Source organism: Mustelus asterias, chromosome 22 (assembly GCF_964213995.1).
Source record: "Mustelus asterias chromosome 22, sMusAst1.hap1.1, whole genome shotgun sequence".
Taxonomy (NCBI): Eukaryota; Metazoa; Chordata; class Chondrichthyes; order Carcharhiniformes; family Triakidae; genus Mustelus; species Mustelus asterias.
In genome coordinates, this window is record NC_135822.1 from 2,728,798 (window position 1) to 2,754,731 (window position 25,934).

General features: G+C 47.5%; 1 protein-coding gene across 1 annotated transcript; it reads right to left on the bottom strand.

The window, feature by feature from the left end:
* Window positions 1-2,555: 2,555 nt before the first annotated feature.
* On the bottom strand, window positions 2,556-25,900 carry smim1 (small integral membrane protein 1). Its single transcript, XM_078238461.1, has 3 exons — window positions 25,516-25,900; window positions 9,747-9,883; window positions 2,556-3,652 (listed from the first exon to the last, which is right to left on the bottom strand). The coding sequence occupies exons 2-3, from the start codon at window positions 9,848-9,850 to the stop codon at window positions 3,526-3,528; spliced, it is 231 nt and encodes a 76-aa protein (XP_078094587.1). The 5' UTR covers window positions 9,851-9,883; window positions 25,516-25,900; the 3' UTR covers window positions 2,556-3,525.
* Between the last annotated feature and the right edge of the window lie 34 nt (window positions 25,901-25,934).

Here is a 25,934-nt window from a genome sequence, read left to right on the forward strand (position 1 = left end):
AGATAGTGATGTCCTTGTGGGCAGGGAAAGGGTTTTGAATAAATTGTGAATGGATTGGTGTATTGAACAGTTGGAAATGCACTGCACCAGGTGCGAACAGTTCTGGCATTTGATCGGTAATCAGAGTAGTAACTGGGCCAGTAATCCAGTGACCCAGTGACCCAGGGCGATGCTCTGGGGACCCGGGTTCCAATCTCACCATGGTCAATGGTGAAATTTGAATTCAATAAAAATCTGGAATTAAAACTCAATTAAAAACCCGGCTGGTTCACTAATGTCCTTTTGGGAAGGAATTCTGCCCTCCTAGCCCGATCTGGCCTCTACTTCTGATCCACAGATGTTCGAGGGTAAGTCCATGTGCCTATCCTGCAGCCTGTAAAAAGGAAAGATAGGAAAGGTAGGATTCGAGAGCCGTGGATAACCAGGGAAATTGAGGATCTGATTAAAATGAAAAGGGAGGCGTACGTTAAGTCCAGGCAACAGAAAACAGATGGAGCTCTGGAGGAACACAGAGAGAGTAGGAAAGAACTCAAACGGGGAGTTAGAAGGGCAAAAAGAGGTCACGAGATGTTCTTGGCAGGCAGGATTAAAGAGAATCCTAAGGCATTTTATTCATATGTTAGGAACAAAAGAGTTGTCAGGGAAAAAATCGGACCTCTCAGGGACAAAGGAGGGGAATTATGCTTAGAACCCAAGGGAACAGGAGAGATCCTAAATGAATACTTTGCATCGGTATTCACGAAGGAGAGGGACTTGTTAACTGGGAGTGTCTCGGAGGGAGGCGTTGACCCGTTAGAGAAAATCTCCATTACAAGGGAGGAAGTGTTAGGTTTTTTAGGGAACATTAAAACTGACAAAGCCCCAGGGCCTGATGGCATCTATCCTAGACTGTTCAGGGAGACGAGAGATGAAATTGCTGGGCCTCTGACGGAAATCTTTGTTGCTTCTTTGGACGCAGGTGAGGTCCCTGAGGATTGGAGGATAGCAAATGTGGTCCCGTTGTTTAAGAAGGGTAGCAGCGATAACCCGGGAAATTATAGGCCGGTGAGCTTGATGTCCGTGGTAGGGAAGTTGTTGGAGAGGATTCTTAGAGACAGGATGTATGTGCATTTAGAATGGAACAATCTCATTAGTGACAGACAGCATGGTTTTGTAAGAGGGAGGTCGTGCCTTACAAATTTGGTGGAGTTTTTTGAGGAAGTGACAAAAACGGTTGACGAAGGAAGGGCCGTGGATGTCGTCTATATGGATTTCAGTAAGGCATTTGACAAAGTCCCACATGGCAGGTTGGTTAAGAAGGTTAAGACTCATGGAATACAAGGAGAAGTGGCTAGATGGGTGGAGAACTGGCTTGGCCATAGGAGACAGAGGGTAGCGGTCGAAGGGTCTTTTTCTGGCTGGAGGTCTGTGACCAGTGGTGTTCCGTAGGGCTCTGTACTGGGACCTCTGCTATTTGTGATATATATAAATGATTTGGAAGAAGGTGTAACTGGTGTTATCAGCAAGTTTGCGGATGACACGAAGATGGCTGGACTTGCGGATAGCGATGAGCATTGTCGGGCAATACTGCAGGATATAGATAGGCTGGAAAATTGGGCGGAGAGGTGGCAGATGGAATTTAATCCAGATAAATGCGAAGTGATGCATTTTGGAAGAAATAATGTAGGGAGGAGTTATACAATAAATGGCAGAGCCATCAAGAGTATAGAAACACAGAGGGACCTAGGTGTGCAAGTCCACAAATCCCTGAAGGTGGCAACACAGGTGGAGAAGGTGGTGAAGAAGGCTTATGGTATGCTTGCCTTTATAGGACAGGGTATAGAGTATAAAAGCTGGAGTCTGATGATGCAGCTGTATAGAACGCTGGTTAGGCCACATTTGGAGTACTGCGTCCAGTTTTGGTCGCCGCACTACCAGAAGGACGTGGAGGCGTTCGAGAGAGTGCAGAGAAGGTTTACCAGGATGTTGCCTGGTATGGAGGGTCTTAGCTATGAGGAGAGATTGGTTAAACTGGGCTTGTTCTCCCTGGAAAGACGGAGAATGAGGGGAGATCTAATAGAGGTGTACAAGATTATGAAGGGGATAGATAGGGTGAACGGTGGGAAGCTTTTTCCCAGATCAGAAGTGACGATCACGAGGGGTCACGGGCTCAAGGTGAGAGGGGGGGAAGTATAACTCAGATATTAGAGGGATGTTTTTTACACAGAGAGTGGTGGGGGCCTGGAATGCGCTGCCAAGTAGGGTGGTGGAGACAGACATGCTGACATCGTTTAAGACTTACCTGGATAGTCACATGAGCAGCCTGGGAATGGAGGGATACAAACGATTGGTCTAGTTGGACCAAGGAGCGGCACAGGCTTGGAGGGCCGAAGGGCCTGTTTCCTGTGCTGTACTGTTCTTTGTTCTTTGTTCACAGCAATGTGGCTGACCAGAAACACATGGCTCATTGGCTGCCCAGATGTCCTTGGAGGATATCAAAACTGATTACCTCCTCACCCATTGCACATGCATGTTGTGGAGATGCCGGCGTTGGACTGGGGTGGGCACAGTAAGTAGTCTCACACCAGTTTAAATTCCAACAGGTTTATTTGGTAGCACGAACTTTCGGAGCACCGCTCCTTGGAGCGCCGGCACTCACCTGATGAAGGAACGGCGCTCCAAAAGCTCTTGCTACCAAATAAACCTGTTGGACTTTAACCTGGTGTTGTGAGACTACTTAAATTGCACATGCAGATATTCCAGCAGGAGGGAGTCATTGGACAGTGACCAGGAGAAGCAACATTGGAAAACTTCCTTGCCAAACCCCAAGGTCATTGAGAGCGTTTACTGCCAAGCTCAGGGATCAAATCTGTACCTGGTCTGTTGGCCTCGCATCTGGACAGTGAGAATGGAAGATAAACAGAAAACCAAATTCATCAAATAGACAACAGCTGTGGAGACAGAAAGAGAATTAACAATTCCCGTCAAAGAGAGTTTGCCAGTTCTGATGAAGACTCATCATTCTGAAACGTTAACTCTGCTTCTCTCTCTACAGAGGCTGTCCAGCTGATTAAGATGCCAGACCTGCTGAGTATTTTCAGCATTTTATGGTTTTATTTCAGATTTCCAGCATCTTAATAACGATGGAAGGTACTTTTGTTTGAATTTTTTCTTTAAAGAAGAAATATAACGAATGTTGGTCTGTGTGTGGCTGGTTTTTATATTGTTGTGATTGCAGTAGTGTCACTGGGCTGCTGATACGTCATGTACCCTCCCCTGTACATGTGCCTTCCTCAACACAATCCCGTGGAACAATCTTCCCTTAAGATAAACAAACTACGTCAGGTTTAATTTTGGAATTGAAGAGTCAAACAGTGGCTTACTCCATCCAGCAAGCTGCGGGATGGTGAATTTTAGATTGATTCTTTCATTATATTCAAATGGGAAACTGCAAGTCGCTCGGGAGGCAACGCCTGAGAGAGTTCAGAATTTTTAGCAAATGTGACAACAGGAATGCGGTAACTTTCAGGTTTCTGGTTTGTGTTTCTACTTGCACTTGTGGACATAATAGCCAGTCGCATAACCAATGATGAAGATGATCCAGAACACAGCAATTCCTCCGAGTACTTTCATCACAATGCCCAACTTCCCGCTGCATAATTTATTAAATATCCTGGAAAGAGAAATAAGACAAAAAAAAACACGTTGAAAAATTAAATCAGGTCAACGTTACAAGCAACAGCAAGACTGTGGAAGAAGTCGGTGTCTGTACCCAAGGACACAGCTGCAGAGTGCAGCAACGATCAGAGGAGCAATTTTTTCACACAGCGGGTGGTGAGTGTCTGGAACAAGCTGCCAGAGGCAGTAGTAGAGGCGGGTACAATTTTGTCTTTCAAGAAGCGTTTAGACAGTTACATGGGTACGATGGGTATAGAGGGATATGGGCCAAATTGGGATTAGTTTATGGGTTTTAAAAAAAAGGGCAGCATGGACAAGTTGTGCTGAAGAGCCTGTTTCCATGCTGTAAACCTCTATCACTCTAGGACTCTATGATACTAGCCCTTAAAATACTGGCACTGGGGAATCACTGTGAAAAAAAAGCTTCCTTTAGCTTAGCTTGTGTACTTTGACATTGAAATGAGCCTAACTGGGTCAGAACCTCAAGGGTGATGCCAGAAATCACTGATTTCATCCATTCCCGCTGTTTCTCTGTAATTCCCTCTGACCAAATCTGCAGTGGGATCAGAATCTAATATGAAACCCAAAAAAAAACAAAAACCATTGGAATTCATAGAATCCCTACAGTACAGGAGGAGGCCATTTAGCCCATAGAGTCTGTACTGACCACAATCCCAACCAGGCCCTATCCCCATAACCCCACACAGTTACCCTGCTAATCCCCTGACACTAAGCGGCAATTTACCATGGCCAACCAACCTAACCCACACATCTTTGAAGTGTGGGGGGAAACCGGAGCACCCAGAGGAAACCCACGCAGAATGGAAAGAATGGGCAGATTCCACACAGACAGTGACCTGAGGCCAGAATTGAACCTGGGTCCCTGGCGCTGTGTGCTAACACTGGCCCACCCTATTGGCCCCATCCCTGGCACTGCCCAGGTCCCCAGTGGGCATTTCTCAAGTGCCAAGTGGGCATTGCCCAGGTGCCAGGCTGGCAGTGTCACAGTGCCAGGGTGACACTGCCAATGTGGTACAGCCAAAGCCCCGCCTTGTCCTCGGCCTCCCCGGGGGGGCCTTAATGGCCTCCAGTTCCATCCGCGAGGCCAACACGACTGTTCCCCGTTCATGGGGAGCAGGTGTTTTCCTCGCTGCCGAGAACCTTTCCCGGCAAGGCCAGAAAGGCAAGCGAGCCTGGACGATTGACTGCCGGGCTCACTAAGCAGACGTAAAGCAGCATTAAAATAAATTAAATTAAATTAAAATAAATGAATCAGCCTCCCGCCCATTTCCGCGAGAAGCTGATCGTGCCGGAAATCCGGGTCTCGTAAAATCGCGACAGGCGTGAAATCGGGCATGATGTTGATTTCTCGGCTCTCGCGTGATTTTACCGGCTCGCTCCGCCCATCGATGGGCGGGACAAACTGGTAAAATTCCACCCACTAACTCTGTTTCTCTCTCCACTGTCTAACACACTGAATATTTCCAGCATTTTCTGTTTTTATTCCTCTGTCACTCTCACAGCTCCACCTGACACTTTGCCCATCCTACTCAACAACTGAGTGCCGAGGGAACTCACCTATGGAATGAGCAACGATACCCAGCAATATCGTTACTCAAAACCAGTCTCAAAACTGACAGCTCATTGCATCATCAAGGACATGACATTGAAAGGTAGCTTCACCTGGCCAGCATGGCATCACTGATATCCTCTGGCAGTTGTGGATAAAGTCTCCACATGTAATAGTCTACCACCCATATCTGCCACAAGCTGAAGACATTGAAGAGATTGCTCTAGGAAGAGTTTCGGAGGTCTTTGCTGACCTTCCAGTGTGGCAGCTGTCTGAGCCCAATATACACATTCAACAGGGAATCCTGCACATGACCCTCCTGAGATCTGAACGGTGTCCAGTGGAACTCAGAAACTATGTCCAGCAGCAACAGGTTTACGAGGAATATGTGCAGAAGTCGTTCTCTCTTCAGAGAGAGCCAATAAACTTGCTTCCGGCATGGGCTTGGCACAAGTGGACATGAGCATCTTTGATACCTGCCTCGGCCAGTCTGCTGGAAGATGGGACACATACAGATCGGGAAGGTCCCAAATGAGTTGGTGCCAGTCAGGGTAGCAGCAATGCAAGAATTGACCTTGCTATTCCTCGACTTTGGAGGCAATATGTCAGCCAGGGTTTCTGCTCCTGTTCACTACTCAAGAATTTCAGCAGGAAGCTCCCGTGATTGTGCTCAGTAACGCCCCAAGGTCCAGTTGGAAACATGAAGGTTGGTCATCTTAGTGGAGAGTGGCTTCCATGTAACTGCAGCCTAGCAACAGCAACATCCACACACCGACCAGAGTGAAGAACTTCATTGGACACAGCTATACCCTTAACACCCCAAACTACTCTCACCGTCTCCCAGGCTCGGAAAGAAGCAGACACTCCAGGAAGCGTGGAAAACGTACAGGCCTGCAGGTGAGAATGAAACAGCGCGGCCCCAAAGCCCCCCTGCCTCCCTGGCTTACTGCTTGCAAATGTCCAATCTCTGGAAAACAAGGTAGACAAACTTAGAGCCAGACTCACTTTCCGAAGAGAACTGAGGGACTGCTGTGTGCTCTGTTTCACGGAGACGTGGCTCACTCCTGTTTCACCGGAAAGTGCCCTACAACCAGAGGGCTTCTCACTCCATCAAATGGACCACACAGCGGCCCCAGGCAAGACTAGGGGAATTGGGGTCTGCTTCCTAATCAGCATTTTGTGGTGCCTAGACATAGCAACACTGGCAACGTTCTGCTCAGTAAGAAGTTTAACAACACCACGTTAAAGTCCAACAGGTTTATTTGGTAGCAAAAGCCACACAAGCTTTCGGAGCCCCAAGCCCCAAACTTCTTACTGTGTTTACCCCAGTCCAACGCCGGCATCTCCACATCATAACTTTCTGCTCCCCAGACCTAGAATACCTGATGCTAAAATGCCGCACCTACTACCTTCCGCGGGAGTTCACCTCCGTTATCCTGATGGCAGTTTACATCCCACCCCATGCGGACGTGAAGATTGCACTGGACGAAATATACACCGGCACGGTAGCACAGTGGTTAGCACTGCTGCTTCACAGTTCCAGGGACCTGGGTTCGATTCCTGGCTTGGGTCACTGTCTGTGTGGAGTTTGCACATTCTCCTCGTGTCTGCGTGGGTTTCCTCCGGGTGCTCCGGTTTCCTCCCACAGTCCAAAGATGTGCGGGTTAAGTTGATTGGCCATGCTAAAATTGCCCTTAGTGTCCTGGGATGCGTAGGTTAGAGGGATTCGTGGGTAAATATGTAGGGATATGGGGATAGGGCCTGGGTGGGATTGTGGTCGGTGCAGACTTGATGGGCCGAATGGCCTCTTTCTGTGCTGTAGGGTTTCTAAGTTTCTAAGACCACTACGAATAGCCTTGAGACGAAACATCCCGAGGCCTTGTTCATCATGGCCGGGGACTTCAATCAGGCCAAGCTCAAGAGCGTACTACCAAGTTACCACCAACACATCTCCTGCTCCACCAGAGCCCCAAACATCCTAGACCACTGCTACACAAATATCAAACATGCCTACCGCTCTATCGCCCGCCCACACTTTGGCAAATCAGACCACAAGGCTGTGCTCCTGCTCCCGGCTTACAAGCAAAAACCAAAGCGGGAGAATCCATCAAAGAAAGTCGTGCAATGTTGGTCTGAGGAATCGGATGATCTCCTACGGGGCTGCTTGGAGTCAGTAGACTGGTCAGTATTTAAAAACTCTGCGACCAGTCTGAACGAGTACGCCACTACAGTAACTGACTTCATCAGTAAGTGTGTAGAAGACTGTGTGCCAAAGAAGCAAATCCGTGTGTTCCCCAACCGGTAACCATGGATGAACAGGGATATCCACTGCTTGCTGAAGTCCAGGTCTGAGGCGTTCAAGTCAGGCGACCCTGACCTATGCAAAAAAGCCAGATACGATCTAAGGAGGTCCATCAAAGATGCCAAAAGACAGTACTGGACAAAGCTAGAGTCCCAGGCTAGCCACATAGACCCCCGCCGACTATGGCAAGGTCTGCAAGACAAAACAGGCTACAAGATGAAGGCATGTAAAATCGCCGGCTCCAACGCACCCCTCCCTCTTGAGCTCAATGCATTCTACACCCGTTTTGAGCAAGAGGTCAGCGAGAGCATGCCCTCAACCCTGGAAGCTCTGGATGAACCTGTATCTGAGGTCACCATTGCAGATGTCAGAGCAGCTTTCTCAAAGGTCAACCCATGGAAAGCGACTGGTCCGGATGGGGTACCTGGACGTGCACTCAGATCCTGCGTGGATCAGCTGGCAGGGGTATTTGTAAACATCGTCAACTTCTTTTTACAACAATCTGAAGTCCCTATCTGCTTTAAGAAGACGTCCAAGCAGCGTGCCTCAATGAATATCATCCGGTGGCTCTCACATCCATCATTATGAAGTGCTTCAAAAGGTTACTTATGGCACGAATCAGTTCCAGCCTCCCGGCCTACTTGGATCCACTACAGTTTGCCTACCGCCGCAACAGGTCCATAGCAGACACCATCTCCCTGGCCCTGCACTCAGCCCTGGAACACCTAGATAACAAGGATACCTATGTCAGACTCCTATTTATTGACTACAGCTCAGCCTTCATCACCATTATTCCCACGAAACTCATCTCCAAACTCTGTGCCTGGGCCTCAGCTCCTCCCTCTGCAACTGGATCCTGAACTTCCTAACTCATAGATCACAATCAGTAAAGATAGGCAACAACACCTCCTCCACGATCATCCTCAATACCGATGCCCCACAAGGCTGTGTTCTCAGCCCCCTACTATACTCTTTATACACCGATGACTGTGTGGCCAAATTCCCCTCCAATTCGATTTCAAGTTTGCTGATGACACCACCGCAGTGGGACAGATCTCAAACAATGACGAGACAGAGTACAGGAATGAGATAGAGAATCTGGTGAACTGGTGCAGCGACAGTAATCTCTCCCTCAAAGCCAACAAAATGAAGAAGATTGCCATCGACTTCAGGAAGCATAGGGGAGAACATGCTCCTGTCTACATCAACGGGAACAAAGTAGAAAGGGTCAAGACCTTCAAGTTTTTAGGTGTCCAGATCACCAACAACCTGTCCTGGTCCCCCCATGCCGACGCTATAGTTAAGAAAGCCCCACCAACGCTTTTACTTTCTCAAAAGACTAAGGAAATTTGGCATGTCCACTACAACTCTCACCAACTTTTACAGATGCACCATAGAAAGCATTCTTTCTGGTTGTATCACAGCTTGGTATGGCTCCTGCTCTGCCCAAGACCGCAAGGAACTACAAAAGGTCATGAATGTAGCCCAATCCATCTCGCAAACCAGCCTCCCATCCATTAACTCTGTCTATACTTCCTGCTGCCTCGGCAAAGCAGCCAGCATAATTTAGGACCTCATGCACCCCGGACATTCTCTCTTCCACCTTCTTCCGTCGGGAAAAAGATACAAGAGTCTGAGGTCACGTACCAACCGACTCAAGAACAGTTTCTTCCCTGCTGCTGTCAGACTTTTGAATGGACCTACCTCACATTAAGTTGATCTTTCTCTACACCCTAGCTATGACTGTAACACTACATTCTGCACCCTCTCCCTTCCTTCTCTATGAATGGTATGCTTTGTCTGTATAGCGTGCAAGAAACAATACTTTTCACTGTATACCAATACATGTGACAATGATAAATCAAATCAAATCAAGAGCTTCCACGAGAGAAGAAAATATGGTAAAAATTACAGATTTAAAAGGTGTAAATTATACATCTGACCCATAACCTCTATATTAATTTAACAATATAAAAATTAACTTCTGCGAGATTTCATTCAACACAATGTACAGGGTTTCTAAGATGTAATTACACCATTACAGCTCAGTGGCATTTACTGATTAAAAGTAACAAACTTATCTTTGTCCTGAGTTCCTCTATTTAAACTTACAACTGAAACTTCTGATGGAGGGACAGACATGTCTCTGTCCACAAACTGTTACTTGCTGAATACGCAATGGATTATGGGATAATCTTGCTGAAACATGAGTTTTACCGTTTACAGCCTGACGCTTGTATTGCGGAGATGCTGATGGTGACCTGATCCTGTGCATTATCATTCCATCGGCTGTACTGTACATCTGTCTCATGAGTGTTCATTGTTCACTTGTCGGTGCTGAAGATTGGCAAGATCTGTTATAACACAAAACTCATGCCGTTAGTGCTTGTTCAGTTAACCTAGGTTGAGAACCAATTATTTTGAAGACAGCAAGCTCTGGTTAGTTGATAATAACAGCAGAATGCAACTTGGAAACAAGCCACGCACCCTCCTCATTCTGCCATTCAGTTGGATCAGGGTTGATGTACCTTAATTCCATCAGCTGCTTCGATATTATAACCTTTAATACTTGCATCTAACAACTTTCCTTGACTAGAGTTTTTTTACAGCCCAGAAAGAGGCCCTTCAGCCCATCGTGCCTATGCTGTCTATCTTACACCTATCTATTCTAATCCCATTTTCCAGCATTTGGTCTGTATTTGGCATTTCAAGTGTTCATCTAAATACTTCTTAAATGTTGTGAGGGTTCACGCCTCTTCCACTCTTTCAGGCGAGTTCCAGATTCCCACCACTCTCTGGGTGAAAAAGTTTGTCCCCAAATCCTCTCTAAACCTTTGGTCCCTTACCTTAAGTCAATGCCCCCTGGTTATTGATCTCTCTACTACTAAGGGAAAAAGTTTCTTCCTATCTCTGACCTTCATTATTTTGTACACCTCAATCAGGCTCCGCCCTCAGCCTTTTCTGAAGAAAACAATCCCAGCCTAACCAGCCTCTCTTCATAGCTGAAACGCTCCAGCCCAGGCAACATCCTGGTGAATCTCCTCTGCACCCTCTCCAGTGCAATCACATTCTTCCTATAATGTGGCGACCAGAACTGCACACAGTACTCTAGCTATGGCCTAACGAGTGTTTTATCCATCATAACCTCCCTGCTCTTATATTCAATGCCTTGGTTAATAAAGGCAAGTATTCCATATGCCTTCTTAACCACCTTATCTGCTTGTCCTGCTGCCTTCAGGGATTTTTGAAAATGTGCCTTGATCCTCCACTTCCTAGCATCCTCCCATTCATTGTGTATTCCCTTGCCTTGTTAGTCCATCTAAAATGCATCACCTCAAACTTTTCAGGGTTAAATTCCATTTGCCGCTGTTCTGCCCGTCTGACCAGCCCGTCTACGTCACCCTGTAATCGATGCCTTTCCTCCTCATTATTTACCACACCACCAATTTTTGTGTAATCTGTGAATTTACTAATCGTACCCCCACATTCACATCTGCACCATTACAGACAACAAGGGAGCCAGCACCGATCCCTGCAGAACATAACTGGACACAGGCTTCCAGTCACAAAAACAACCTTCGACCATCACCCTCTGCCTCCTGCCACTAAGCCAATTTTGGATCCAATTTGCCAAATTGCCCTGGAATCCATGGGACCTTGTCAAAGCCTTTACTGAGTTCCATACAGACCACATCAACTGCACTGCCCTCATCGACACACCGAGTCGCCTCCTCGAAAAATCTAATCACTTCCCCTGACGAAGCCACGCTGACTATCCCTGATCAATCCTTGCCTCCCCAAGTGGACACTAACTCTGTCCCTCAGAATTCTTTATCATGGGTGTAATCCTTGGGCGTGAATTTAAAGCTTTTAATTTCTATTCAGTTGCAGGATTTATTTTTACTTTTATAAAACGCGTGATTTAAAAACTTAGGCAGAATGTCCAGGGGAGTGTTGTATCGACAAAGTTGCTGTCTTTCAGGTAAGCCGCAGTGTTATTGTCTGTTGTAAACGATCCCAGAACACTACAATCAGAGCAGGGAAACTTTCCAGATGACCGATTGGACGGTACTGATTAACTTACACAATGAATTAACTGCTTCATTTTGTTGTTTGTGGGGAGATGCTTTATACAAATGACCCACCTGCATTCCGACTGACAGCACTTTAAAAAGCCATTAATTGGTAGTGAAGGACTTTGAAACGTTCTGAAGCTGTGCAAGGCGGTGAATAAATGGAGATTATTCTTTGTTTTCAGAAGCAGCATCAACGTTAGCGGATATTTTCTTCCCTTGTGGGCACCCCCTGTTCACCACAATAACCATTGGCAAGAATGGGTCAAACCTGTGCCCCCTACCCTCCGCACTCACCCCCACCCTCACCCCACCCCCATCCTCACCCCCACCCACACCCCCACCCTCACCCCCACCCACACCCCCTCCCTCACCCCCACCCTCACCGCCACCCACACCCCCACCCTAACCTCCACCCACACCCCCACCTTCACCTCCAGCCTCACCCCCACCCACACCCCCACTCTCACCCCCACCCTCACCTCCACCCTCACCCCCACCCAAACCCCCACCTTCAGCTCCACCCTCACCCCCACCCACACCCCCATTCTCACCCCCACCCTCACCCCCACCCTCATCTCCACCCTCACCCCACCCTCACCCACAGCATCACTCCCCCACCCTCACCCCCAGTATCACCCCCCATCCTCACCCCCACTCTCACCCCCACCCTCACCCCCACCCTCACCCCCAACCTCATCCCCACCCTCACCCCCACCCACACCCCCATTCTCACCCCCACCCTCACCCCCACCCTCATCTCCACCCTCACCCCACCCTCACCCACAGCATCACTCCCCCACCCTCATCCCGAGTATCACCCCCACTCTCACCCCCACCCTCACCCCCACCCTCACCCCCAACCTCATCCCCACCCTCACTCCCACCCTCACCCCCACTCTCACCCCCACTCTCATCCCCACCCTCACCCCTCACCTCCACCCTCACTCCCACTCTCACCCCCACTCTCATCCCCACCCTCACTCCCCCCACCCTCACTCTCACCCTCACCCTCACTCCCACCCTCATCCCCACCCTCACCCCCCCCACCCTGGCTAATCTTTCCCCTTTGACCAGTCAAGTGTTTTGCCACTTTCTCATCAAGCCTGGGTTCTGAAACTTGGGAAAGACGTGACAGAGGATTGACAGGATTGAAGTCGTGTCAGCAATGTTTTACATGTCACTTCTTCACAATGAGCCTCTGTAACTAAGAAAAGAAAGGAGTTGGTTTTTTCCCCCAACTTTTGTCACCCCTTTCCTGAACACACTGACTGGTGCTGAGGTACAAGGTGCTGCTATCTGTGAATGCGATGGAGACAGGATCAGTCCTCGCTTACAAAAAAATATTGGATAATTAACTGATGATTCATGGGAAAAAGGTGAGACCAGCTCTTACAGTGAGCTAGTATGGAAACGTCAGGCTGAACAGCCTCCTTCTGTGTTCTGGCCGTTCTATGCACCTTCCGGTAAATTCCTGAAATGTGAGAGGCAGAATTCTCTTTATCCATTAAGGGAGGGAGCATTGCAGCCAGACTTGACTCTGCAGAATTTAACCACATTCGTACAGAAATCAGTAGCTGGGAATCGGAAACAGAATCTGAGTTCGAGGAACACTTTGCTCAGCGACCTGGCTGACACCAGCTGACTTAGTTTAGACTCTGGGTTGCTGCATCTGTTCAGTCCTGACCCTGAAGGTTTTATCTGATAACCATTCACTCTCCACTTGCTGCCAGCATTGGGATTCTGCCAATGGTGGGTTTGCTGGTGGATGCGGTGAATCTGGTGAGAGCCAACAAGATGGAAACCTGCAGGGGGAAAGTCCCCTTGCAATTCTCCCAATGGAAGCTCGCTCTTCCTGCTGGCAGATGGCACGAATACCATTTACATTCATTTACATCTCATGAATGCTCATTAAAACAGCTGCCCGCCAGAATCCCATCGGGCTGTCCAATCCGGAATCTCGCCAGCGGGAAATCACATTGGCGCCGAACCAGATTGCTGAAGGCTGGCATGCACAAGCCCGTCCTCAGTTTGCGACAGAGTTCAAGATGCATGCAACATGCAAAGCCCACTTGCCATGTTGCTGCACCAGTCTCTGGGGTAGACAGGTTCCTGCCTCCACCTCCATGCTGAGCTGGTCTTTATGGACAGCACTGTGCTGCGGGACCCATGGACCCCCTATGTCACTGTCTTGGAGCAGTACTGAGCATGGGGTTGGGGAGTACAGGGGTCTCCTTTGCCCCAGTGCCACACACCAGTGTCTATCTGGACAGCAGTGTGCTGTGGGATTCATTCAGCCGCCATAACTAAGGTCTGAAACTTGACTGGGGTGGAGTGTGAGGGGAGGGGGGTGGGGGGAGGGGTTGGGGTAGACGAAGACAATGGGGGGAGGGGGCAATGTGCAAGGGGGCAGTGTAAGGAGGGGGGAAGGACAAACACGAAGGGGCACTAGGGAAGGCGAGCTACGCAAAGAGAGGGGTGGGTTAAGGGCAAGGACTCGTGATGGCAGGCAGGGGGCCAATGAGCTGGATGAAGAAGGCGAACGATGGAAGGCAAAGGGAAGTCCGAGGGGAGGGAAGCTGGACCCTGCTGCGGCTGAATGACACACGGACAAAGAAAGCAGTCTAAAGGTTAACGCATCTATTACTGGAAGCTGATGCACACAGACTGCACGTTATGAGGGGTGTGAGCGAATGTGCACTCTTGGACTGTCCTGAGGGAGGCCCCTGGAGTGTCCGACCGACATTCATCCTTCCTGTGGCTGCCAGAGTGGCTGGGCATGACTCCTGGAGGAGATGGGGTGCGGGGAGGGAGGCCAAGGTGCCTGTTCCCATGTAGTGTACATCCTGATGGTGCACACCAGAGTGTGTGGCCATGGAGTGCCTGGCTAGTGGCAGATCTGGCAGGACCTGCTGGAGCAAGGTCTCCATGGTGAACCTTGTCATGTCGGCATTTTGGAGCCTCGATATCAGACAGAACGTGGAGGGATTCCTCCATCACGCGCTGCACTCTGACAGTGACTGTCGAAGCCCTGCCCAATATCCTGATCCCTGCCATTGGATCTCCACCAGTCAGCTGGCAGCCACTGCCACAGGCTCTTCATCTTATTTATTTATTATTAGTGTCACAAGTAGGCTTACATTAACACTGCAATGAAGTTACTGTGAAAATCCCCTAGTCGCCACACTCCGCCGCCTGTTCGGGTACACTGAGGGAGAATTCGGCATGGCCAATGCACCCTAACCAACACGTCTTTTGGACCGTGGGAGGAAACCGGAGCACCCGGAGGAAACCCACGCAGACACGGGGAGAACGTGCAAACTCCACATAGACAGTGACCCGAGCCGGGAATCGAACCATGTCCCTGGCGCTGGGAGGCAGCAGTGCTAACCACTGTGCCACCGTGCTATGACTGAGCGGGTGGCTAGTCTCTAACAGCCCCCCCGAGTGCCCGAGACCTGGGATATCCACGCTTGCCGCTGCTGTAGGGACGTGTCAGTGAGGGATTCTCCAGAAAGTGATCTTGTGTGTTAAGTTGAACTGCACCCCGCCGAGGTGTGTGTCTCTGCGCTGGGGGAGAGTGCGGGTGAGCATGGTGACAGTGCTTCCTCCTCATCCTCAGACATGCTCTGGGGATTAGGGAGCCGCTGGGCTGGCTGTCCACGGTCTGCTGGTACCTGCCAAAGGACAGTGATAGTGGATAAGCTGAAACTGTTTCAGGATATATTGCCCTCTGTGTGAATCGCAGGATTGGGTGCAGTGATGGAGTTGAGATCCATATTGGGTTGCTGTGAGAGGCCACAAGCTCTGTGTTGCCCGAGGAGTGATCCTGGCCCTCGCCAGCGAGCTCTGCTGCAACCTCCTCGCACTGAGTGAGGGTGATGATCTCTGCCATCCCTCCCCAGGTCTGGACTCTCTCTCTTGCTTGCTGGGCCTGGTTTTGGTCTGTATGGGAACAAAGAAAGAGATGTGATGAGAGAGGATGGAGCAGAGATCGGGTGAAATGCATGTCCCGTGTGTGTCCCCAGAAGGGACAGAGATTGGAGTTGAAGCAACAAGACAGGTGGGATGGTGTTGTTGTGAAAGTCTTGTTGAGAGAGTGAGTGTTGATCTGTGTGCCCCGCTAATGGATGTGTGAGATCCGTGAAGAGTGTCGCCGTTTGAGTACATGATGCCATGATGAGAGTTTGATATTGGAGGGAGCTGAAAGAGGGCTTACCCTGGGGGAGGGGGAGCGGATCCTTCATCCACTTCCTGCGCTGGGTGGCACTTCCTGGAGGGTGACAGCCGCACTGACCTCCCAGGCTGGAGAGACCATTGTGTTTCGCTGAGCCATCCTTAGGGTCGAGGACACATGATGGGCCCACACTCCGTAAATGAGGACCGCAAGGGCTCTGCCACTGAAAACCTGTGTTGCCTTCTTCTTGAAGCTGCTAGCCTTTCCCCTCTGTGTTCCTGACATGTTGGAAGGTCTGTTGAAGATGGGTGGGCTGGAGAGAGTGATAGGAGTGTGCTGGACTGGTGTTTAAATATGGCACTGTGACCTTTGAACCCCGTCAGCTGAGAGCATATGGACAAATCAGCTGCTGGCCCTTCAGGAGAGCTGGTGGGAAACTTCCCTGTGCATGAGGTTCCAAGCGCTGAATCTGGTGCGGGAACCACCCAGCACCACACTGAGAGAATTCCATCCCTTGTTTCGCAGCCTTTCCATCGTAAGAAGTCTCACAACACCAGGTTAAAGTCCAACAGGTTTATTTGGAATCACGAGCTTTCTGAGCAGTGTGTTGGACTTTAACCTGGTGTTGTGAGACTTCTTACTGTGCCCACGCCAGCCCAACGCCGGCATCTCCACATCAAACCTTTCCATCGCCATTGAAATCTTCATCACTTTTTTGGAATCATTGTCATTTCTCCTTGCTTTTATCATCAATAAATTATTAAGAAATTAAAGTTTTCAAAGAAAATTAAAGAACTATTTTTTAAAATTCTCCTATGGGTTTTACTGTGGATATTGTGGAGGGTTAGAAACCCCATTTAGAGTCCAGATCCACCCTGGAACCTTGCTGTTCTGTATGATTCCGTTCCACTGAGCGCTGAATCAAACCATCAGAACAGTGACCCAACAAAGAATTTTAGTAATCTGAGTCAGTTGTAGAATGCATGATAAAATGTCCTCATGTATTCTGACCTTGAAGGACTGTACACAGACTCCCTTTGTGCCGATGAAAGTGGCAGAATGCCGGCAATGTCCAAAAACCAGTAATTTTTTGAAGCTGTCAGTTATGAATTTGTATTATTATTGATGAATGAAATTTCTTACCAGCTGGTGTGGTGAGAGGTGCTGCCCTGGTGCGATGGTCTGCAACTAATTATCAGTTTTGCACACGTATCTTTCCCCATCCTCCCAGAGACGCGATGGCCGAGTGGTATCGCTAGACTATTAATCAAAGAACTCAGCTAATGTTCTGGAGACCTGGGTTCGAATCCCGCCACAGCAGGTGGTGGAATTTGAATTCAATAAGTAAATCTGGAATTAAGAATCTACTGATGGCCATGAAACCATTGTTGGGAAAACCCACCGAGTTCACTCATGTCCTTTAGGGAAGGAATTCTGCTGTGCTAATCCGGTCTGGCTCACATGTGACTCCAGAGCCACGGCAATGGGGTTAACTCTTAACTGCTCTCTGAACAAGGGCAACTAGGGATGGGCAATAAATGCCAGTGGCGCCCATTTCCCACAAATGCATATTTTTAAAAACCCTTGACCCACCCAACCCAGCGCAAATCGCCCCACCTGAAAACCAGCAAGATCTGAAATCTGGCGTGGGCTCAGTCCTGAGGTCGACAGTTTTATTGTAAACATAGCCTGATTAAGCCGTACTGCGTTCTTGCAATACTGGAATTGAAATATACCCAAACAGGATGCGATTTTGTTAAATTGTAATGATCTAAGTTCCATGACAAGTAGCAATAAAAAGCCATGTACTCATTGTAAGGTTCAATATTTAATGGCATTACTTGCACTATCATAGAATATGTTCGAACAATCAATGTTTGTTCATGCATCTTTGTCCAACTCTGTCTATCAGGCTGCGAATAGGAGTATTCACACTCTGGTATCTTTTGTTTCATGATGCTTTCTCATTTAGTGCCAATAGTCAGATCAGATGGAAAATTCTTTAATACGACACACAAAAAAGCAAAATGAAACATCTGTTGATAAAGGAATTAATTTCTGCTGACATTGCAATTGTTCCACAGTTGAGAACTGGAGATTAAATTGCTTTGCAACAGTTTTACATTTGCCTGAGATTAATTTTGTCTAGCCGTCCAAACTAAAGAAGGAAATGGTCACGGCTTGAGGAACACAGACTACAGCAGAAATTTTGATTGCTTACATCATACTGGAAGTTGTACACAGATTTTGTTATCTAGGCTTAACTGAATTGGATAATTTATCTTCAGAGGACAAGCTTAACTGGTTCACTGGAATGGTAACCAGTACATTCAGTCAATTGATTTACTAATTGGCATAACTTAAGATTGAACATCATACTAATAAGCAAATATGAACACAGTTATATTGGAGTGAAACCTGGATCACCAACAACAGTCGCTGCACTTCCTACATTACAACAATGACTACACTTTAACAGGACTTCATTGGCTGTGAAATGCCTTGGGCTGTCCTGAGGCTACGAAAGGTGCTATACAAATGCAAGCCCTTTCTTTTCTCGATGAGAAAACATTAAACTGATTGCATACCAGCTGTATTCTAAACATCAAGTAAAACATTAAAGATCCTGATATTGAAGAACTGGAGGAAACTAGTTGCAAGACTAATGACTTATCTCAAACAAAGATGCCTTGGTCATCTACGTTAGTTGGAAAATAGTCAAATTCCAAAGGTTCTCTTGTGTGAAGAGTTGCAAATGCTTCAAGGCCATGGGGCTGACCTAGACTCAGGTTCTAAATCATTCGCAAGCACACTTGAAAAACCTTCACATTGATGCCACAAGTTACCAACTCTTGGAGGGCTGCATTGTACCAGGCAGTCAAAGGAGATGGATAGATATGTTCAAGACAGAGATAGATAGGTTCTTGATCAATAAGGGGATCAGGGGTTATGGGGAAAAGACAGGAGAATGAAGATGAGAAAAATATCAGCCATGATTGAATGACGGAGCAGACGCGATGGGCCGAGTGGCCTAATTCTGCTCCAATGTCTTATGGTTTTATGGAGATGAAGCGAGGTACCCGTGAGTGAGGGCTGAAAATGGAGCAAAGGGAAAAGCACACCAAATCCCCAGAGCGAGTACTGTGCAGGCCCAAAGCCTGTGATCTCCTGCCCTCAGTTGTCACTTGAGGATTATCACTCGTGATGCATGGTCAATTATTTGAACAGCTTTAGTGCTTCCACCACTGACCTTCCAGATAGGGGGCTTCGGAAGAGCAGGGGAAGTCTCTTGGACAATAGCCAACCTCCCTCAACCAACACCAATGAAAAGAGATAATCTGGTCATTTATCCATTCACACTTGTCCTACATTACAATGTGAATATTGGCCACTGTGTTTGCAGTTTAGAAATAATTCACTAATTGTGAGGCGCTTTAGAATTATCTGAGGATGTAAAAGGTGATCCATAAATTCAACAAGAGTTCCTTTCTTTGATGTTAGCTGCTGAGAGTCTCTGTCGGAATTTCTCTCCAGTCTGCTCAGCAGCAGTCTATTACAACATAAGACTTGATTTTAAGTTTAGGTTGTTGGGAGAATTCTCCCCCAGCCGAGCACCAAAGTTCATCCACACCGAAACCCGCTGATTTTTGATTTGATTTAATTTATTATTGTCACATGTATTACCATACAGTGAAAAGTATTGTTTCTTGCGCGCTATACAGACAAAGCATACCGTTCATAGGGAAGGAAAGGAGAGAGTGCAGAATGTAGTGTTACAGTCATAGCTAGGGTGTAGAGAAAGATCAGCTTAGTCTGTCCCCGAACGATGGAAACATGGTCATTCTCATGGTCAAAGTGAACTGTCTGATCCTGTAAAATCGTCTGTCTCAATCTGCTATCAGAAGCAGTAAAGCTCACTGCCTCTCCACAAAGACCCTGATTCCCTTCACAGGAACAAAGAGAAATCACAGATTGTTACAGCACAGGAGAGGACATTAGCCTCTCATGTTTGCCAAAACAGCAGCTATTTATTCCTCCACATCCTTAAAGGGCTTATTAATGCTCTAATGTTAAGATAACGGATCTCTCGGCATCTTCTGTGACCTTTTCAATGGCATGAGGCCTCACAACTGGCAAGAATTAGGTTGAGGCCTGATAATGAAGTCCTGCACAGAATTCTCAGCGAATTCCAGGATGTCTTTCAGATTTGCCTCTTGTGGAAGCTGAGCTCAGGAAGAGCCTGCTTTATTCCCCATTCGAACAGGAGGCAGCACTTTGACAGGGAGGGAACACCCCCCCCCCCCACCCCCGCCGTGACCCCCAGTGGTACTGGTTTCTGTCCCAAATTGCAACCCCTATGGGGGTCTTTGCCTGCTCTCTGTCTGGCTGAGAGCTTACCTGTCCAGTAACAGAAGGCCTGCACGATCCCTCATACCCTGGGGGGAATGACATTTGTCTTTGAATGTGACTGTGCCACATCAAGATCATTTTTTGGATATTAGACACCAGAATAAAGGGGGGGTGGGGGGGGGGGGCAGAAATCTCAAAGAGATTAAGTGATTGAACATGCTCACCCAGCAAATAGGGGAATCCGTTGATCGCTGGTTACTGGCTGTTACGTTCCATACAGTGTGTGTAACCTGCCTAATTCTAATTTATTCCCTTCTCTCTATCATTTAGCAGTTTATTGTTTTGTAACGAAACGCAGCTCATATGTTGGTTTCTACTGTAATCTGTCACGAGGTTTGTGGTGTTGGTGGGTCACTGATTCTCAAGGGTTAATGATGTTTGCTTAGAATGGGAGTTACATCATTAAACATATTGAGAGTAAGTTGTACAGATCAGACTGTGCTGGAACAAAGTGTTTGCTGCTAAATCAGGTTGGAATGTCCTGCTAGGTGCCGTGTGTTGGTGTTTGTTTGTGTGTCTGGATGCAGTAGATTTTTATTCCTCAACCTGTATATCAGCACGGGGCAGCACGGTGGCAAAGCTGCCTCACAGCGCTAGGGACCCGGGTTTGATTCCCGGTTTGGGTCACTGTCTGTGTGATGTTTGCACGTTCTCCCCGTGTCTGCGTGGGTTTCCTCCGAGTGCTCTGGTTTCCTCCCACAGTCTGAAAGATGTGCTGGTTAGGTGCATTGATCTGAACAGGCGCTGGAGTGCGGTGACTAGGGGAATTTCATTGCAGTGTTAATGTATGCCTTACTTGTGACGAATAAATAAACTTTAAAACTTTAATGTGTGTGTGACTGGGGGGTTATGTGCATGGTCATCTGCATTTTCTCCAATGACTGGGCTACATAGGGTGGGAGGCTGAGAATAATTCAGAGGCAAAATTCGGTGGATGCTGAAGATCTGAAATAAAAACAGCCAATGTTGGAAAGACTCAGAAGGTCAGGCAGCATCTGTGGAGAGAGAAACAAGAGTAAATGTTTCAGCTCAATGACCTTTCATCAGACTGAGAATTATTCATGACCTCACCATCCACATCAGAATTACTAATAATGGCAGCAAGATATCAAAACAGGTTTAACTGGGAGAATGTGAGAATTGTTCCATTGGTCTGAATAGAAAATACACTGGCCATAAAACAATGGAGTTCCAGGTTCAAGTCCCACTTCATAACACGGCCAAACTAGTCGATTATTAACTTATATATCCTTCCAACATGCACCAATGGCAGGTGGTAAGAGTGGGAGAGACTTTTCCCAGAAGCTTTTTCCCAGGGTGGAACAGTCGATTACTCGGGGGCACAGGTTTAAGGTGCAAGTGGCAAGATTTAAAGGAGATGTACAAGGCAAGTTTTTACAGAGGGTGGTGGGTGCCTGGAACACGCTGCCGGGGGAGGTAGTGGAAGCAGATACGATAGTGACTTTTAAGGGGCGTCTGGACAAATACATGAATAGGATAGGAATAGGGATATGGACCCCGGAAGGGTAGGGGGTTTTAGTTCAGTCGGGCAGCATGGTCGGTGCAGGCTTGGAGGGCCGAAGGGCCTGTCCCTGTGCTGTAATTTTCTTTGTTCTTTGTTCTTTGAGATTCCAGGTTAGCCATGTGATGGAAGGAATATTGGAGCTTCCACCATCACTATCCATTGCCCCAGACTATGACATGGAAGTAAAAGTGGATGTTCCCACAGCAGCTTGAACTGCTTGGGGGATTGGTTGGCTCAGTTGGCTGGATGGTTGTTGGGGATCAGATTAATGCCAACTGCATGGTGTTTGATCCCAATTCTGGTTGGGGTGGATTCTGGAGCTGCCGCCTTGTCCTAACCATGGTGGAGGCCTTGGTGCTGTGGGCCAGCCCTCGCTTCAGGCAGCGAAATGAAGAAGAAGAAAACAATGGATCGAATTGTTTGAAAAAGCGACTATCGCCATTTCTTACTCAAAATGCCGGATTATCCAGCCTCGCTTCAGCCAAAGCCAGAAAATCCCACCAGGAATCAACAACAGACCTTTGCATAGAACGTGTCCCGCCTGCTACGATTCCCGTGGCGGGCGGGATGGGAACATTCCGCCCATGGAGTAATTTCAAGCACAGAAAGAGGCCATCCAGCCCATCTAGTCCATGCCAGCATTTTACAGAAAACTCCATTCTGCAAGTTTGTTTCCTTCAAGTGCCCATCCAAGTTTGTTCAAAAATTAGTAGAGGTTATGATAGTGAGTCCTCTTCATTCCTAACTCTGCTACTGAATCTCTCACCCATCATTTTGGGGTTTTTTATTCATTCATGGGATGTGAGTGTTGCTGGCTGGGCCAGCATTTATTGCCCAACCTTAATTGTCCTTGAACTGTATCCCGCCCGGTCATTTCCGAGGGTGTTTAAGAGTCAACCACATTGCTGTTGGTCTGGAGTCACATGTAAGCCAGACCAGGTAAGGACCATAGAATCCCTACAGTACAGAAGGAAGCCATTTGGTCCATCAAGTCTGTGTTGACTCTCCGAGAGAGCATCTTACCCAGGCCCACCCCTGACCCTATCCCCTTAATCCAGTGGTTCCCAAAGGGAGCGGCGCGCCACACTGGTGCGGCGAGAGAGGATGGCAAGTGTGGCGGGAAGATTCAAGGACAATCAAAGAAACATTTAAACATGGTTTAAACAAGCATTGTTTTATACTTTCTGGATGTCCCATGATCATATTATAAAGTAGTTGTGTTCTATGTTATGAATCAAGCACTGCTAGGAGTTGTTTTTTTTTGTTTTTGAATGTATTTCTTATCAAGAAAAAATTCCGTGTGGCACGAGCAAATTTATATTCCGAAAGTGCGGCCCAGTGAAAAAAGTTTGGGAACCACTGCCTTAACCCCATGCAATTGCCCCACTAATTCCCCATCTTTGGACATTAAGGAGGTATTTAACTTGGCCAATCCACCCAGCCTACACATCTTTGGACTGTGGGAGGAAATCAGAGCACCCAGTGGAAATCCACGCAGACAGTCACCCAAGGCTGGAATTGAACCTGGGTGCCTGGGTCTGCCTGGGTCCTTCCCTAAAGAACATTAGTGAAACAGATGGGACTTTTATGACAATCAATAATGGTTTCATGGTCATCATTAGACTTTTGCATGAATAGGATAGGGATAGAGGGATATGGTCCCCGGAAGGGTAGAGGGCTTTAGTTCAGTCGGGCAGCATGGTCAGTGCAGGCTTGGAGGGCCGAAGGGCCTGTTCCTGTGCTGTAATTTTCTTTGCTCTTTTCATTCCAGATTTTTCCAGATTCCACCATCTGCTGTGGTGGGATTCGAACCCTGGGTCCCCAGACCCTGGTTCCCTGGATTATTAGTCCAGTGACAATACCACTACACCACCACCTCCCCTATTGTTACCTCCAGACAAACTGCAGTGGGGTCAGAGTTTCAGATTGAAAGCCTGTGTGTCTCCACTTGCCGGGGAGTTTAATCTTTTTCCAACAGGATTCTGGACTGGAAGTCAACCTAATTGACAAGCTTGGCTTCTAATTGGATGAAGAGAGGAGCACTCTGGACCAGAGGTCGGTGGGGGGAGGGGGGGGGGTTGTAGTTTGGAGAGTATCCAATTATCCAATTTGACCATAGAAACATAGGATCAGGAGGAGGCCATTCAGCCCTTCCAGCCTGCTCCACCATTCATCACGATCATGGCTGATCATCCAACTCAATATGGGTCCTGCTTTCTCCCCATAACCTTTGATCCCATTTGCCCCAAGTGCTATATCTTGAATGTATTCAATGTTTTGGCATCAACTACTTCCTGTGATAATGAATTCCTCAGGCTCACCACTCTTTAAGTGAAGAAATGTTTCCTCACCTCCGTCCTAAATGGTCTACTCTGAATCCTCAGATTGTGACTCCTGGTTCTGGCCTCCCCCGCCATCGGGAACATCCTCCCTGCATCTACCCTGTCTAGTCCTGTTAGAATTTTATAAGTCTCTATGTGACCTGGGGGGTAATCTTTGTATTTAAGAGCTGGGGAAGGAGTCTGATAGAGGGACGGGAAGAGTTCATTTATACAGCATCTTACACAATCATAATGCTTTACAGGAAATGAAATACTTTCCAACCCACTGTAAATGTCAGAAACTCCAACTGATGCTATATCCCAAACACCAGCAAGACCAAAGACAAAGAAAAGCAGCAACCTGGATCATTGGATAAGTTAGGAATTGACTTGAGGGTGGCAATGTCACTGAGCAGGGAGTACAAGGGAGTACAGCTTGGTCTGGCTCCTGCTCTGCCCAAGTCCGCAAGGAACTACAAAGATCGTGAATGTCGGCCAATCCATCACGCAAACCAGCCTCCCATCCAATCTGTCTACACTTCCCACTGTCTCGGCAAAACAGCCAGCATAATTAAGGACTCCACGCACCCCGGACATTCTCTCTTCCACCTTCTTCACTCGGGGGAAAAAGATACAAAAGTCTGAGGTCACGTACCAACTAACTCAAGAACAGCTTCTTCCCTGCTGCGTTCCCTCAGACTTTTGAATGGATTTATCTTGCATTAAGTTGATCTTTCTCTACACCCTAGCTATGACTGTAACACTACATTCTGCACTCTCTCGTTTCCTTCTCTATGAACGGTATGCTTTGTCTGTATAGCGCGCAAGAAACAATACTTTTCACGGTATGTTAACACATGTGACAATAATAAATCAAATCAAATCAAACAATTCCTCAATAACACCAAAGGGAAGCTTTACTTTACTGGAAAGAATGAAGTTTCCCATTAAACAGTGGGATAGCATCAAACTCTGAGAACTCATAAAACCGATTGCGAGCTACTTTAAGTTTATTGCATTATTCTGTGTAGGTTCACAGTGTGTTTGTAATAGAACAGTACAGCACAGAACAGGCCCTTCGGCCCACGATGTTGTGCCGAGCTTTATCTGAAACCAAGATCAAGCTATCCCACTCCCTATCATCCTGGTGTGCTCCATGTGCCTATCCAATAATGTAGGTGAACAAAAATATTAACAGCAGCGCTGATGGTTTTCCAGTGGTTTAACATCCAGTAAATAACTAAACCATGCCCCATATTAAAGTGATAGGACTGATTAATGAGACGCAGATCACAAACTGAATTCTATGTCTGACAATAAAATAATTTTATCTCAAGTTTTTTCTCTATGAATGATTAAGGTCCGTGTTTCCATTCCAACCGTGTCCCTTAATAGTGTCTAAATTATTGAATTTAAGAACAAAATCAAGCCTTAAACTGAAATTCCATCGGATGATTGGAGAGTGAGGAGATTAACTTACCCAATGCAATATTTGATAAATTCACAGCTCTTCTCCGTGTCGGAAAGTTTGAAAGCAGCAAGGTCAGATTTGCCCAACGCTGACAAAGTTACTTATCACTGACAAAACCTCAAAAACTCTGACAGGTTTGCCGAGAGTCAGAAAAGTCCCAGATCAGTCGCTTCCAAATGGCTGTGCGTTGGAATCTTGGAGGAGTTTACAGATTGTGGAGTTGCGTGGCTGCGAGCTCTGTCATGTGGGACAGAAAGACACAACCCAGCTACTTTACAGCATCATCCGAAACATTCCCCTCCCTGAGAGCAGCAGCAAGAATTCAAACCTTCAGGCCTCAAACCTGCTGCATAAACGGAGTTGGAAAGCGAGTCAAAGTGCAGCAGCAGACTTTCTGCTCAGGCCAGCTTATTTGTTGCAATGCATTG

What these genes read in the sequence shown, in the direction of transcription:
- smim1 (XM_078238461.1), bottom strand. Translation starts at nt 9,850, where the DNA reads ATGAACACTCATGAGACAGATGTACAGTACAGCCGATGGAATGATAAT. An exon ending in CAAGCGTCAGGCTGTAAACG is followed by an intron (nt 3,653 to 9,746) that starts GTAAAACTCATG and finishes TTCTCTTTCCAG; the next exon opens with GATATTTAATAAATTATGCA.